The sequence below is a fragment of the Ciona intestinalis genome, chromosome 3 (genome assembly GCF_000224145.3).
Source record: "Ciona intestinalis chromosome 3, KH, whole genome shotgun sequence".
Classification (NCBI taxonomy): Eukaryota; Metazoa; Chordata; class Ascidiacea; order Phlebobranchia; family Cionidae; genus Ciona; species Ciona intestinalis.
Window position 1 is genome coordinate 1,417,368 of NC_020168.2, and position 11,547 is coordinate 1,428,914.

The following is an 11,547-nucleotide window of genomic DNA, read 5'->3' on the forward strand; positions in this document are numbered from 1 at the left end:
CAACAAATAGCATCAGCCACCCCCGACTTCGAGACTGCCATGATCCTGATGATAAGGTGGCAGCTGGTACAATGCGTCGGTGGCGAAATACACCGCGTTCCGTCTCCCCTAATTCTGAATTCTCGATTTAGGCTGCTGTATTATTGGGTTGGACCACTGCGGCGATGACTACGCGTATATGTCTAGAACCGCATGTTTAAAATTCGAAGTAATGTCGCGACGAACTTAATACGTCCATATTTAATCTAAAAATACAATAAGCTAGATTTAATCATTGTTGTAGACTGTAGTGATGACTGTATATGACGAATGATATTATTCGTGTTTCAACGATTTCATCCACATATAACTTGTATTAATTGAAACAATAGTTTCTCCTTTTGTAAAATCATGAAATTTAGTGAGAACGACGCGGCCTCATTCGAACGCCTAAAAAGTCTAGGATTTTCATTGAAAATCGGCTTAAAATTTGCTGCGTCTCATGATTTTCTTTTGATTCACCAATACGGTAGTTACTCACAACCGTGGGTACAATTAAACCTTTTTCCTAAATTGATTTCCAAAAAAAATGCTCTAATAACTGTTCTTGTTAGCCCGGTATCATCGAAATTCTTAAACTTAAACGTTTGTCGTGTGTCATTAGAAGTACGTCTGAATTCATATGCTCATAATATAATTTTAGGTATCAATTTTTGAAATTTGTTTCTTGATTCGTCTCTGTTCATTCTGTGTCTAGGCGAAATAACGGTACGTGCCATCGTCACTTCGATAACAGCCGCAGACTAAACTGCTTGTCTCAGCAGTTAATCTAACATCCCACACATAACCACGACCACGGAAGTTTTCTTTGAAGTTTAATTCCGATACTTTCCACTTTAAACCGCCAATATGTTCAGCTTACATAGTTGAAAAGAGGTGTCAATTTGTTCCTGAAAACAATCGCCGCTTACGTGCTAAGAATTTACTTTGCCACTTAAGTACGTTACACTTTGACGTAATATCCCGTATGTTTTTAATCGTCGTCTCGAAAAGTTTTGAACAAACCTACAATTTGTCACATCTCATTATGTTTCACAATTTCGCCGGACAAATACGTCATTCAACCGCTAAAAATATACCGTGTGTTGTTTTTTGTGTAGACGGCGCAAGTTTTTCTCAAAATTAACTCGAAATTGAATAATTCGGCCTACTTTCGAAGTGTGTCTCATTTACCTCATTTTCCCCGTATGTCACGCTACAAAAACTTTTATATTTCTGAAGCCACGGGAGAAATTCACCACCGCAATATACCGGAAACTCCAGTTTCAGTTTGATTTTATTTGTCTATGTCTGCATAAACGCACGCATCGCTCAACCTTTATCGAGGTTAAAATGTATGTTTGTATATTTGTAGTGTTGCAAATATCGATGAAAAATTAGGTTTAGAAAGTTGAACTTTAAGAAAGTTGAGCTTTAGTCAATGCATAATGCACTTAAACTGTTGTGGGACAAAACAAATTGTTCCAAAATTGCAAAAACCCAGCACCAGAAAACCGCACAAAGTAAACATTTGCGCTACGGTGCGGAGATTTTTTCTTTTCTGTTTTAGTGTTTCTGCATTGCATGTAAACCGTACCACCCGCTGCCTTCGTTATGAGTTTTCGAATTCCATAACGCACATGGCGATTTAGATCAAATTGACGATACCCAATCGCATTATTATGGTTGTGTTGACTAACTACATTCCGTTACGATGCGGTGTTTCGATTTTGCCTTCCGACTTTTTTTGCAACAGATTCCCCCATAGCATATAATCATCTTCTTTGTTCGGTTCCTTTACGGTGACCTGTGTTTGAAACGTCGTGCAGATGTCTTAACACCATCGCACAATGGAAAACAAGCAAAAATCCCCGTCACCCACCGCGTATGGGATTTATTAGCGCACAGACACCAAGAGCCGTGCACGGATTTTCACCGATCCACCACAGCTTTATTGATAAACTCACATATCGCTATTGTTTCAAGACGTTAATTGGAGATTAGCCTGTTTATGGTGAAAAATACGTGATCTGCTAAGTCTGAATGGCGCACACGATAACATCTGTTTTCGATCCTATTAACCTATCCACGGTGCAACACTGTTTTAGTTTTGGGCCGCGCAATGAGGTTGGAAAACACCTTCCAATAACGCAGTTCTTCACAGTATACAGAATTTCAACTGTTTTGCGTTGCGTTTATTCAGAAACAGCTATAAAGAATCAACAGCGTCATCCAACGGAAGTATATCGCGGCCTGAGTTCAAGTGAGGGTCCGGTTGGTGGCGCTACAGACGGTTTATTCTCGAGTGTAATATCTGGACAGCGCGGTAAGTGCAATACATAAAACATTATGGGACGCATGCTTTTAAGGTAACCATTAAAACCAAAGTATACGATTTATAAGCCTAATTAATCTGTTAAATTTCCCGTAATTTTATCAGTCCTTATTAGTGAATAATGTTTACGTTTAAACGTGTTTGTTTACAATGTTAGCCGCTCGTGTTTTTCCAAGTTTACTTAAATGAAAAATAAACACATGATTTCCGCACAGATGGTTTCCCAGCAAATGTTTCGCTTGACCGATCTTTACAGTCGACTGGTTTCGGGCAAATGAACGCAGCTGAGAAAGTAAGAGAGATGGCTTCGCTGGAGATGAGTATGGGTGCCCTATACATGCATGAGGTACGATATTCCTCGATTTAAACTTATGGTATTGTAGTTGCTTTACACAGAACACCTTACATCGTATTTCCTTAACCTCAGCTTCACCACCAGCGGTTGAACCTACGTCATGAGCGAATGATGTGGGAGACCATACCTGATGACGTCAGCAGTTGTCAGGGCGATCCGAGTCAATCAAATGTCGCGTCACAACGTTTTAACCCATCGCAGCGACTTGACAGCGGGTATAAGGCCACCGGACTAGCGAAAGAGGATATTTTTGGAAAACACTCTGCTGACGTCAAAACGATTCCGAATTTTTCATCTAAGCGCCAGGTGTCGCCAACCGACCAACCTTTTATTTCTATGGACGTACGACAACCTCTACAGGTGCCAGATGACAATACATCGGACAGCGATGCAGCCCCACAGGAATTTCATCTTACTGACAACCATTCTGACGTAAGTACACTGTTGTTACGACAGACACAATCAACTTTAAACCAAATATAATTTAGGATGAAGAGATTCCCCTCACTTTAAGAACAGAACCATCTACTTCAAATTACCTACCACCGCAGGTAATATATATATTATGTGATGGTTTTATTCCCTTTTTAATTGAACTTGTTTAAATTTAGTAAAGCAAATATTTTCGCTTTTCAGGTATAGCATACAATGTGAGAATCATTTATATATCGCTGCAACAGTTGACGGCTCTTTCTTATCGTACTGTGCATTGATATAGACAATTCCCCCGACTCCTTATGCTCGGAGAGTGACCAGATATATCTCAACATACAAGACTCTACATACAGCCCTACATACAAACTTAAACAATTAAAACGAAATAACTGTAAAATATATAGTAAGTGGGGGAAGATGGGACACTTTTTTCTCCCATTTTTTCGTCCCATTTGGTAGTAAACAAAGAAAATTCAAAGAATTATAAAACCGTATTCTCACGACCCCATCATACCATTGTTAATTGTTTAAAACAGGATCAGGATATTTGGATATTATGTGCTAAAGGTGTCCCATCTTTCCCCACTCTACTGTATTACTCCTAAATTTAAAATTCTTGTTAAGTATTTTAAGTCAGGCAGTCGTATACCGAAAACCAAAAGACGACTTTTTTTCCGGCTGTTTAGCATGCTTAATTTTTAAATTATATCAGTGTTATGTGTGATCCTGCTTTTTAGTAATATTCTTGTGAAAAGCATATTTTGTGTATTTGTTAGTGCACGCTTATTTACGCGGATTGTTGAAATAAATTTTTAAAAATCGAATTTTTATATGGTTAATATGTAATATTTATCACCGATGTGTCTTTACACCCCTGAACCATAGATATCTAAACATATGTTCAGATATCTATGCCTGAACTGTCATGGGTGCAACGATAAATCTCGGGGGAAATTAAACAATAATATACTGACATAATAACAAGATAACGTATGGAAAATATAAACGAAATTCAGTCACATGCATTTGAGGATTAATTATGACAATTGGATCGTGCGAAATAGAATGTAGAAATATCCATTTTGTGACAAAGTATAAACTTTATTGTAACTTATTATCATTTTTGTTACCACAAAGTTTAACACCTGAAGATACACTATATAGTGCTAATTAAAGTTCTAAAAATTGAAATAATACAAAGTACGTTTAAATTTAAAAGCGTACAATTTTATTTTGTCTTATATTCCTAAAACAAAAATCGTTTATTATTGAAAATTAACAAGTATTTTAAACTGTCCCTTCTTACCCCCGCCTGTTTTCAAATCACTTAGAACCTGGTGTGCTAAATTACTTTTAGTGTATTTTAATAAACTTTTTGAAGTGTTGTTAATTAATAAAAGTATGATAGTACAAATGTATGGTGTACCATCTCACCCCGCACCATTATTTTCAACTCCTTTAGTTTGTTTCAATTGTGATTTTGAGATTAATTTTTTTACGGCATGTACCGCAGCGTGCGCACTAAAATTTACATTTTATGTATTATATACAGTTGCTTGCAACGAAAAATAAGTTAAAAACAAAACAAACGAGTTTTATAAATAACAAAAATATACGATGTCGTGATACGAACCACTGGTCGTTTTATAAACAAGTATACGTTTATTAAGTTTATGATAAATCCGTTATATGAATGTTCCTATTGGGCGGTAGCATTCGTAGGAATCCCATTCTAATGAACTAGTAGAAGATGCCATTCTTGCGGGATCTATAAATTGCTTTGTGATTAATTTTAAACATTTTTGCAAGTAGCAACTCAAGTGCTACTGTTAACCACAAAGGTATTATGTAGTAGAGCCGGTGGAGATGGGACACCTTTTCATTTTATTTTCTCGTCCAATTTTGTAGAAAACAAGAACATTCAAATAATTATATTCTTCACGACTACCATAGACCGTTGTTGGTTGTAAAAAAGTACGAGTACGATATTTGAATACAATGTACTAAAGGTGTCCCATCTTCCTCCACCCCACTTTATATTAAAATATTAGATTAAGTCCTTTGCCTGCTTGGTTATAATAACAATTTAACTATTTCTAAGTATGAGCAACATATAAAGAGGTGATATATAATCGGCGTTTTGTTTATGGTGAACGAAAAGCATTGAACTTAATTAAGTGATGCATCTTACCCTCAACGAAATCGGAGTAAGAAACTTCTATTGTCTCTTCACTCGTAACGTCTGAGACCAAATCTCCAGTTGTACTGGATCCAATATCACTATCCGGTACCAGAAGTTCATCCTCGATAAAATATTGCCCAACTTCACGAACGTCAAGTTTACCAATGACGTCACGTAGGAGGTCATCAACAAACTGAGAGACCACAGATGCGTCGTCGTCGCTTGATTCGCACGAGATTGTGTCTTTATAATGGTAAACATTATTTAACTTCAATCAAACAGCTTTGACTTAAAAAATACCCAATTTTCAGACACTCAATATGTAAAAAAATATAGTACACAGTGGGTTTTATCAAAGAATATAGAAATCAGTTGTATATCTATTTACTTAGGGTTTGACAATACCGATATCGATTTAAAACGTACAATAAAGAAATTTAGAGTACAAACCTGAGCTTTCTTCTAATGAAAGATTTGATTCTGAAATTATTGGGCCGAAAGTTTCAAGGCTCCGGCTGATGCAATTGGTTACTAGAAAATACGAGAGGGCAGAACGCATTACTTTCTGGACGATTTTTACTGACAAGTCTTCAATTAAGGGTTCCTCCGTTCGTTTATCTTTGTGTGGTGTTTTTCTGTACGTTCTATTGCCGGGTTTGATTTGATTGGTGCGATCGGGTGACACTTTTGGATCGAAACTGACCGCCTTGTCATTTAGGAGGTTTGTAGATTCCGCAGTGAAATGTACATCGGCCAGATGAGCAGTCGGACTCGGTGCCTTTGTAACTGAGCACAAAATAAGAGAGCCTGGCTCTAATGAAAAGTTTCAATCGTTTAAATCGGATTTTAACGGTTCAAGCCCGAACTGATGCCATTACCCTTTAAATTAAAATAATCTAAAAATACTACATGCCGGAATAATCTGGTACTACGAAAACGAAACAAACAAAAATTAGAGAAGAATACAACTATTATTTAGGATTTTTGTTTGCTACGTTTTCGTAGGACCAGATCCTTACTTGCGGCATTTATTATAAACTACTACATATCAATTATCATTAGAAAGTCAGTACTGTACAATGTTTACTTTGTGTTATCTTTACAGTTACCCGTAAATTATAGAAATAGGACATTTGGTTAAAATGTTTTGTGGCACCATAACTTCAACACGCTTTACGAGGCTTACGTTGAACCAGACTAAAAGTCATCTAAACCGCTTACTTATTCTGGCTGTGCCAGTTCTTGCAGTTGGACAATCTAGTTCGGTATTCGCCAAGAGCAACTGACTGTCCTGTTGTTTTCATTCATGCAATTAAAACATAGTTTTGTTGTATTTTTCAGTCTAGCTTCTGAATGAAAAATTATACCCGAAAATTAGATGTTTCTTCGTAATCAGAGTTTTCATTTGAAAAGTCTATCGATTCTGTGTCATTACAACTGTGTATGCTGTCGGTCTCCTAGTACATAGCATATACATTAAAACAAATCTAATTTACGTTTAAATGCGTAAAGCAGTAATTTACTACAAATAATACAAACTGGCATAGAGTTTTTCTTGGATTTTGATCCCCGGCCACAACAAGAGAAGCATGCAAATTTTCTTTTCTTGAATGGCATTTTTAACGTCCTTTTCAGTAAGCAAGTTTAACAGTAAGCAGTAAACAAAGAAATATTAATTTAAACTTTTATTTTATTATGACCAAACAATTATTGTTGTTTCTAATAAAAGTCAACAATTCCTCTGGTATAAATAAAGCAAAAGAATTATTTCTACAAAGTTTTCATGGTATAGTGTGAGATTTTAAACAGAATATGAATAAAAAGAAAGGGAGTCAAAAGAATGCTCGACTAGAAAAATACACAGGAAACTTTCCATTGGTTGAATCATTTTCAACCGCTTCAGAAAGCTCATTTGCGGGGATCGGACCAAGAAAGAACTCATTTGAAAAAGTTAACTCTTGGTTGTGTGGAGGAAATAATCCAAAGTAAGACCCTTTTTGCATGTAAACAAAACTGTTTATAAACAAATTGACTTTATCAGAAAATGTGAAACTGTTTGCGCAAAAGACGGGAATATTTTTGATAGTTTTCTTGAATACGATTACCCTCCAATCCCCAACAAACTACAGGTATAAACAAAGTGAAAAACATAAAGTACGGTACCTTCGAAAATATAAAGTACACAGCATTTCTTCAGACTCTACTTACTTACGGGGAATACTCTTTGTTCAAGAAATGGACTGTACTTGTAGAAGGAGATTTTGTCCCGCTTTCAACACCTGCGGAAATGGGCCAACTATCACGGAGGTGGGCACAACGACGTCACTTTAAGGTTTTTAAATTCTTTACTTTCTTTTTTTTACATGTTAACATATTGATATAGTTGCAGTTAAGTCTGGCATAAACAACGGTGAAATAAACAAGTTAAAATGTTACCAATAAAGGCTTGTAAAAAAATAACACAAAAGCAATAATATACCAATTTAAGACACGTAAATATATTAAAACAAGGTAACAACTAACAATATGAATAAATGTACCAATTTAAATTTAAAACTTTTTACGTCATATAGGAAGATCAGAATAGGAGAAATTCGATCTTTGGCAGTCACCAAAAACTGGCTTATTATATGCAATATGAGAAGATTGTATCAAGCAGAAAGAGATGGAGTTGTACCAGCAGGAGTATCACTTGATATTCGACGCTTAGTACCACTGAAGTATCTTCGACTTTTTATACCAAGGCCTGCTCAAAAAGTAATAGGTAAATACTTTTCTAACATAACATTGTTTTGAGTAATTTTAAACGTTTCCACCGAGGTCTAAAATAAGAATCTGCCCGGGCGCGTGTGAGGCGAACGTGATAACCACTACACTACGGAAACTGTAGGTAGAATACAACAGGCCTCACTTGGCTGAAAAACTGTTGAGAACAGTATGAATGTAACTTATGTATGTTACTTTGTGGGTGTTTATTTTTTTGGATTTTTTTATTTTTTTATATAGGGCTGATAATTTGGGCAACCCATTAGTTTCTGCCCGGGAACGAACCGAGGGCCTTTCGCGTGTGAGGCGAACGTGATAACCACTACACTACGGAAACTGTTGCAAACAGTAAGCAGCACTTGGCTTATGAAACTAACGTATGGAATTAATGTTAATATAAAAATAATGTTTCCGCCCGGGCTCGAACCGAGGACCTTTCGCGTGTAAAGCGAACGTGATAACCACTACACTACGAAAACTATTGCAAACAGTAAGCAGCATTTGGCTTATGAAACTAACGTATAAAATTAATGTTAATGTATAAAAAAATGTATCCACACGGGCTCAAACCGAGGACCTATCGGGTGTGAGGCGAACGTGATAACCTCTACACTACGGAAACTGTTGCAAACATAGAGCAGCGCTTGACTGATAAACTAAAGTATAACATTAATGTTAATATCAAAAATTGTTTCCGCCCGGGCTCGAACCGGCGACCTTTCGCGTGTTAAGCGAACGTGATAACCACTACACTACGGAACTGTTGCAAACAATAAAGCAGCACTTGGCTTATGAAACTAACGTATAAAATTAATGTTAATATAAAAAAATGTTTCCGCCCGGGCTCGAACCGGGGACTTTCGGGTGATAGGCGAACGTGATAACCACTACACTACGGAAACTGTTAAGAACAGTAAGCATTACTAGACTAATAAACCTATCATATGAAATTAATGTTAATGTCAAAAATGTTTCCGCCCGGGCTCGAACCGGGGACCTTTCGCGTGTTAAGCGAACGTGATAACCACTACACTACGGAGACTGTTGCAAACATTAAAGCAGCACTTGGCTTATAATCTAACGTTATGGAAATGCATTTTAATACTAAAAATGTTTCTGCCCGGGCACGAACCGGGGACATTTAGCTTGTTAGGCGAACGTTATAACCACTACACTACGGAAACCGTTGAAAACAGTAAGCATCATTCGGCTTATGAAACTAACGTATAAAATGAATGTTGATATATAAAAAATGTTTCCGCGAGGGCGCGAAGCGAGGACATTTAGCGTGTGAGGCGAATGTGATAAGCATTACTAGACTGATAAAACTAACATATGAAATTAATGTTAATGTCAAAAAGGTTTCCGCCCGGGCTCGAACCGCGGACCTTTCGCGTGTGAGGCGAACGTGATAACCACTACACTACGGAAACTGCTGCAAACAGAAAGCATCACTTGGCTTGGTTTATGAAACTAACGATAAAATTAATGTTAATATAAAAAAATTGTTTCCGCCCGGCTCGAACAGGGGACCTTTCGCGTGTGAGGCGAACGTGATAACCACTACACTACGGAAAATGTTGCAAACAGAAAGCAGCACTTGGCCTATGAAACTAACGTATAAAATTAATGTTAATATAAAAAAAATGTTTCCGCCCGGGCTCGAACCGGGGACCTTTCGCGTGTTAGGCGAACGTGACAACCACTACACTACGGAAATTGTTAAGAAAAGTAAGCATTACTAGACTAATAAACCTATCATATGAAATTAATGTTAATGTCAAAAATGTTTCCGCCCGGGCTCGAACCGGGAAACTTTCGCGTGTAAAGCGGACGTGATAACCACTACACTACGGAAACCGATGATATATTATGCATCAATTGGTTAATAATTTAAACATTATGGGAATGCATTTTATTACTAAAAAAGTCCCCGCCCGGGATCGAACCAAGGACCTTTCGCGTGTTAGGCGATCGTGATAACCACTACACTACGGAAACTGTTGCAAACAGAAAGCAGCACTTAATTGGCTTATGAAACTAACGTATAAAATTAATGTTAATATAAAAAATTGTTTCCGCCCGGGCTCGAACCGGGGACCTTTCGCGTGTAAAGCGAACGTGATAACCACTACACTACGGAAACCGATGATATATTTCCAATCTATTGGCTAATGATTTAAACATTATGGAAATGCATTTTAATACTAAAAATTGTTTCCGCCCGGGCTCGAACCGGGTACCTTTCGCGTGTAAGGCGAACGTATTAACCACTACACTACGGAAACTATTGCAAACAGTAAGCAGCACTTGGCTTATGAAACTAACGTATGAAATTAATGTTAATATAAATAAATTGTTTCCGCCCGGGCTCGAACCGGGGACCTTTCGCGTGTGAGGCAAACGTGATAACCACTACACTACGGAAACTGTTGCAAACGGGAAGCAGCACTTGGCTTATGAAACTAACGTATGAAATTAATGTTAATATAAAAAAAAATGTTTCCGCCCGGCCCCAAACGGCGTGTTACGCGAACGTGATAACCACTACACTACGGAAACCGTTAGGAACAGTAAGCATTACTAGACTGATAAAACTAATATATGAAATTAATCTTAATGTCAAAAATGTTTCCGCCCGGGCTTGAACCGGGGACCTTTCGCGTGTAAAGCGAACGTGATACCCACTACACTACGGAAACTGTTGCAGACAGAAAGCAGCACTTGGCCTATGAAACAAAAGTATAAAATTAATGTTAATGTCAAAAATGTTTCCGCCCGGGCTCGAACCGGGGACCGTTCGCGTGTAAAGCGAACGTGATAACCACTACACTACGGAAACTGTTGAAAATTAATATATAAAAAATGTTTCCGCCCGGGCTCGAACCGGGAACCTTTTGCGTGTTAGGCGAACGTGATAACCACTACACTACGGAAACCGTTAAGAACAGTAAGCATCACTAGACTGATAAAACTAACATATGAAATTAATGTTAATGTCAAAAATGTTTCCGCCCGGGCTCGAACCGGGGACCTTTCGCGTGTAAAGCGAACGTGATAACCACTACACTACGGAAACCGATGATACATTTACAATCTATTGGCTAATGAACATTATGGAAATGCATTTTAATACTAAAAATTGTTTCCGCGCGGCGGGTACCTTTCGCGTGTTAGGCGAACGTATTAACCACTACACTACGGAAACTATTGCAAACAGGAAGCAGCACTTGGCTTATGAAACTAACGTATGAAATTAATGTTAATATAAAAAAATTGTTTCCGCCCGGGCTCGAACCGGGGACCTTTTGCGTGTTAGGCGAACGTGATAACCACACACTACGGAAACCGATGATATATTTACAATCAATTGGCTAATAATTTAAACATTATTGAAATGCATTTTAATACTAAAAATGTTTCCGCCCGGTCACGAACCGGGGACCTTTCGCGTGT

The 11,547-nt window shown here is 37.6% G+C and overlaps 3 protein-coding genes and 15 non-coding genes across 18 annotated transcripts in view; 2 read left to right on the forward strand and 16 right to left on the reverse strand.

Annotated features, from left to right (window-relative positions):
* The window catches only part of LOC100181201 (autophagy-related protein 9A), a 13,646-nt gene extending 9,684 nt beyond the window's left edge, over nucleotides 1-3,962 (forward strand). Inside the window, exons 15-19 of the mRNA XM_018811361.2 lie at nucleotides 2,222-2,344; nucleotides 2,569-2,699; nucleotides 2,781-3,140; nucleotides 3,197-3,259; nucleotides 3,345-3,962. Coding sequence (XP_018666906.1) covers nucleotides 2,222-2,344; nucleotides 2,569-2,699; nucleotides 2,781-3,140; nucleotides 3,197-3,259; nucleotides 3,345-3,350 — 683 coding nt within the window. The 3' untranslated portion in view covers nucleotides 3,351-3,962. The remainder of the gene's footprint in view (nucleotides 1-2,221; nucleotides 2,345-2,568; nucleotides 2,700-2,780; nucleotides 3,141-3,196; nucleotides 3,260-3,344) is intronic.
* A 752-nt stretch (nucleotides 3,963-4,714) lies between these two features.
* Nucleotides 4,715-7,024, reverse strand: LOC100175718. Its single transcript, XM_002129567.5, has 6 exons — nucleotides 6,865-7,024; nucleotides 6,693-6,782; nucleotides 6,547-6,616; nucleotides 5,776-6,111; nucleotides 5,335-5,568; nucleotides 4,715-4,911 (listed from the first exon to the last, which is right to left on the reverse strand). Exons 1-6 carry the CDS (start codon nucleotides 6,940-6,942, stop codon nucleotides 4,829-4,831), a joined length of 891 nt encoding a protein of 296 aa, XP_002129603.1. The 5' UTR covers nucleotides 6,943-7,024; the 3' UTR covers nucleotides 4,715-4,828.
* A 79-nt stretch (nucleotides 7,025-7,103) lies between these two features.
* Nucleotides 7,104-11,547, forward strand: part of LOC100180884 (serine/arginine repetitive matrix protein 1-like) — a 17,841-nt gene continuing 13,397 nt past the window's right edge. Inside the window, exons 1-4 of the mRNA XM_026833983.1 lie at nucleotides 7,104-7,310; nucleotides 7,367-7,454; nucleotides 7,523-7,632; nucleotides 7,899-8,089. Coding sequence (XP_026689784.1) covers nucleotides 7,138-7,310; nucleotides 7,367-7,454; nucleotides 7,523-7,632; nucleotides 7,899-8,089 — 562 coding nt within the window. The 5' untranslated portion in view covers nucleotides 7,104-7,137. The remainder of the gene's footprint in view (nucleotides 7,311-7,366; nucleotides 7,455-7,522; nucleotides 7,633-7,898; nucleotides 8,090-11,547) is intronic.
* Nucleotides 8,356-8,428, reverse strand: trnav-cac. The gene has a single exon. It is a non-coding gene; the product is annotated as a tRNA-Val (tRNA).
* Nucleotides 8,498-8,570, reverse strand: trnav-uac. The gene has a single exon. It is a non-coding gene; the product is annotated as a tRNA-Val (tRNA).
* Nucleotides 8,922-8,993, reverse strand: trnad-auc. Its single transcript has one exon. It is a non-coding gene; the product is annotated as a tRNA-Asp (tRNA).
* On the reverse strand, nucleotides 9,061-9,133 carry trnav-aac. Its single transcript has one exon. It is a non-coding gene; the product is annotated as a tRNA-Val (tRNA).
* trnav-cac lies at nucleotides 9,452-9,524 on the reverse strand. The gene has a single exon. It is a non-coding gene; the product is annotated as a tRNA-Val (tRNA).
* trnav-cac lies at nucleotides 9,598-9,669 on the reverse strand. The gene has a single exon. It is a non-coding gene; the product is annotated as a tRNA-Val (tRNA).
* Nucleotides 9,739-9,811, reverse strand: trnav-aac. Its single transcript has one exon. It is a non-coding gene; the product is annotated as a tRNA-Val (tRNA).
* trnav-uac lies at nucleotides 9,879-9,951 on the reverse strand. The gene has a single exon. It is a non-coding gene; the product is annotated as a tRNA-Val (tRNA).
* Nucleotides 10,165-10,237, reverse strand: trnav-uac. The gene has a single exon. It is a non-coding gene; the product is annotated as a tRNA-Val (tRNA).
* Nucleotides 10,307-10,379, reverse strand: trnav-uac. The gene has a single exon. It is a non-coding gene; the product is annotated as a tRNA-Val (tRNA).
* trnav-cac lies at nucleotides 10,449-10,521 on the reverse strand. The gene has a single exon. It is a non-coding gene; the product is annotated as a tRNA-Val (tRNA).
* trnav-uac lies at nucleotides 10,721-10,793 on the reverse strand. Its single transcript has one exon. It is a non-coding gene; the product is annotated as a tRNA-Val (tRNA).
* trnav-uac lies at nucleotides 10,861-10,933 on the reverse strand. The gene has a single exon. It is a non-coding gene; the product is annotated as a tRNA-Val (tRNA).
* On the reverse strand, nucleotides 10,958-11,030 carry trnav-aac. The gene has a single exon. It is a non-coding gene; the product is annotated as a tRNA-Val (tRNA).
* On the reverse strand, nucleotides 11,098-11,170 carry trnav-uac. Its single transcript has one exon. It is a non-coding gene; the product is annotated as a tRNA-Val (tRNA).

What these genes read in the sequence shown, in the direction of transcription:
- LOC100175718 (XM_002129567.5), bottom strand. Translation starts at nt 6,942, where the DNA reads ATGCCATTCAAGAAAAGAAAATTTGCATGCTTCTCTTGTTGTGGCCGG. An exon ending in AAGAAACATCTAATTTTCGG is followed by an intron (nt 6,617 to 6,692) that starts GTATAATTTTTC and finishes TGAAAACAACAG; the next exon opens with GACAGTCAGTTGCTCTTGGC. An exon ending in AACTGGCACAGCCAGAATAA is followed by an intron (nt 6,112 to 6,546) that starts GTAAGCGGTTTA and finishes TTTTGTGCTCAG; the next exon opens with TTACAAAGGCACCGAGTCCG.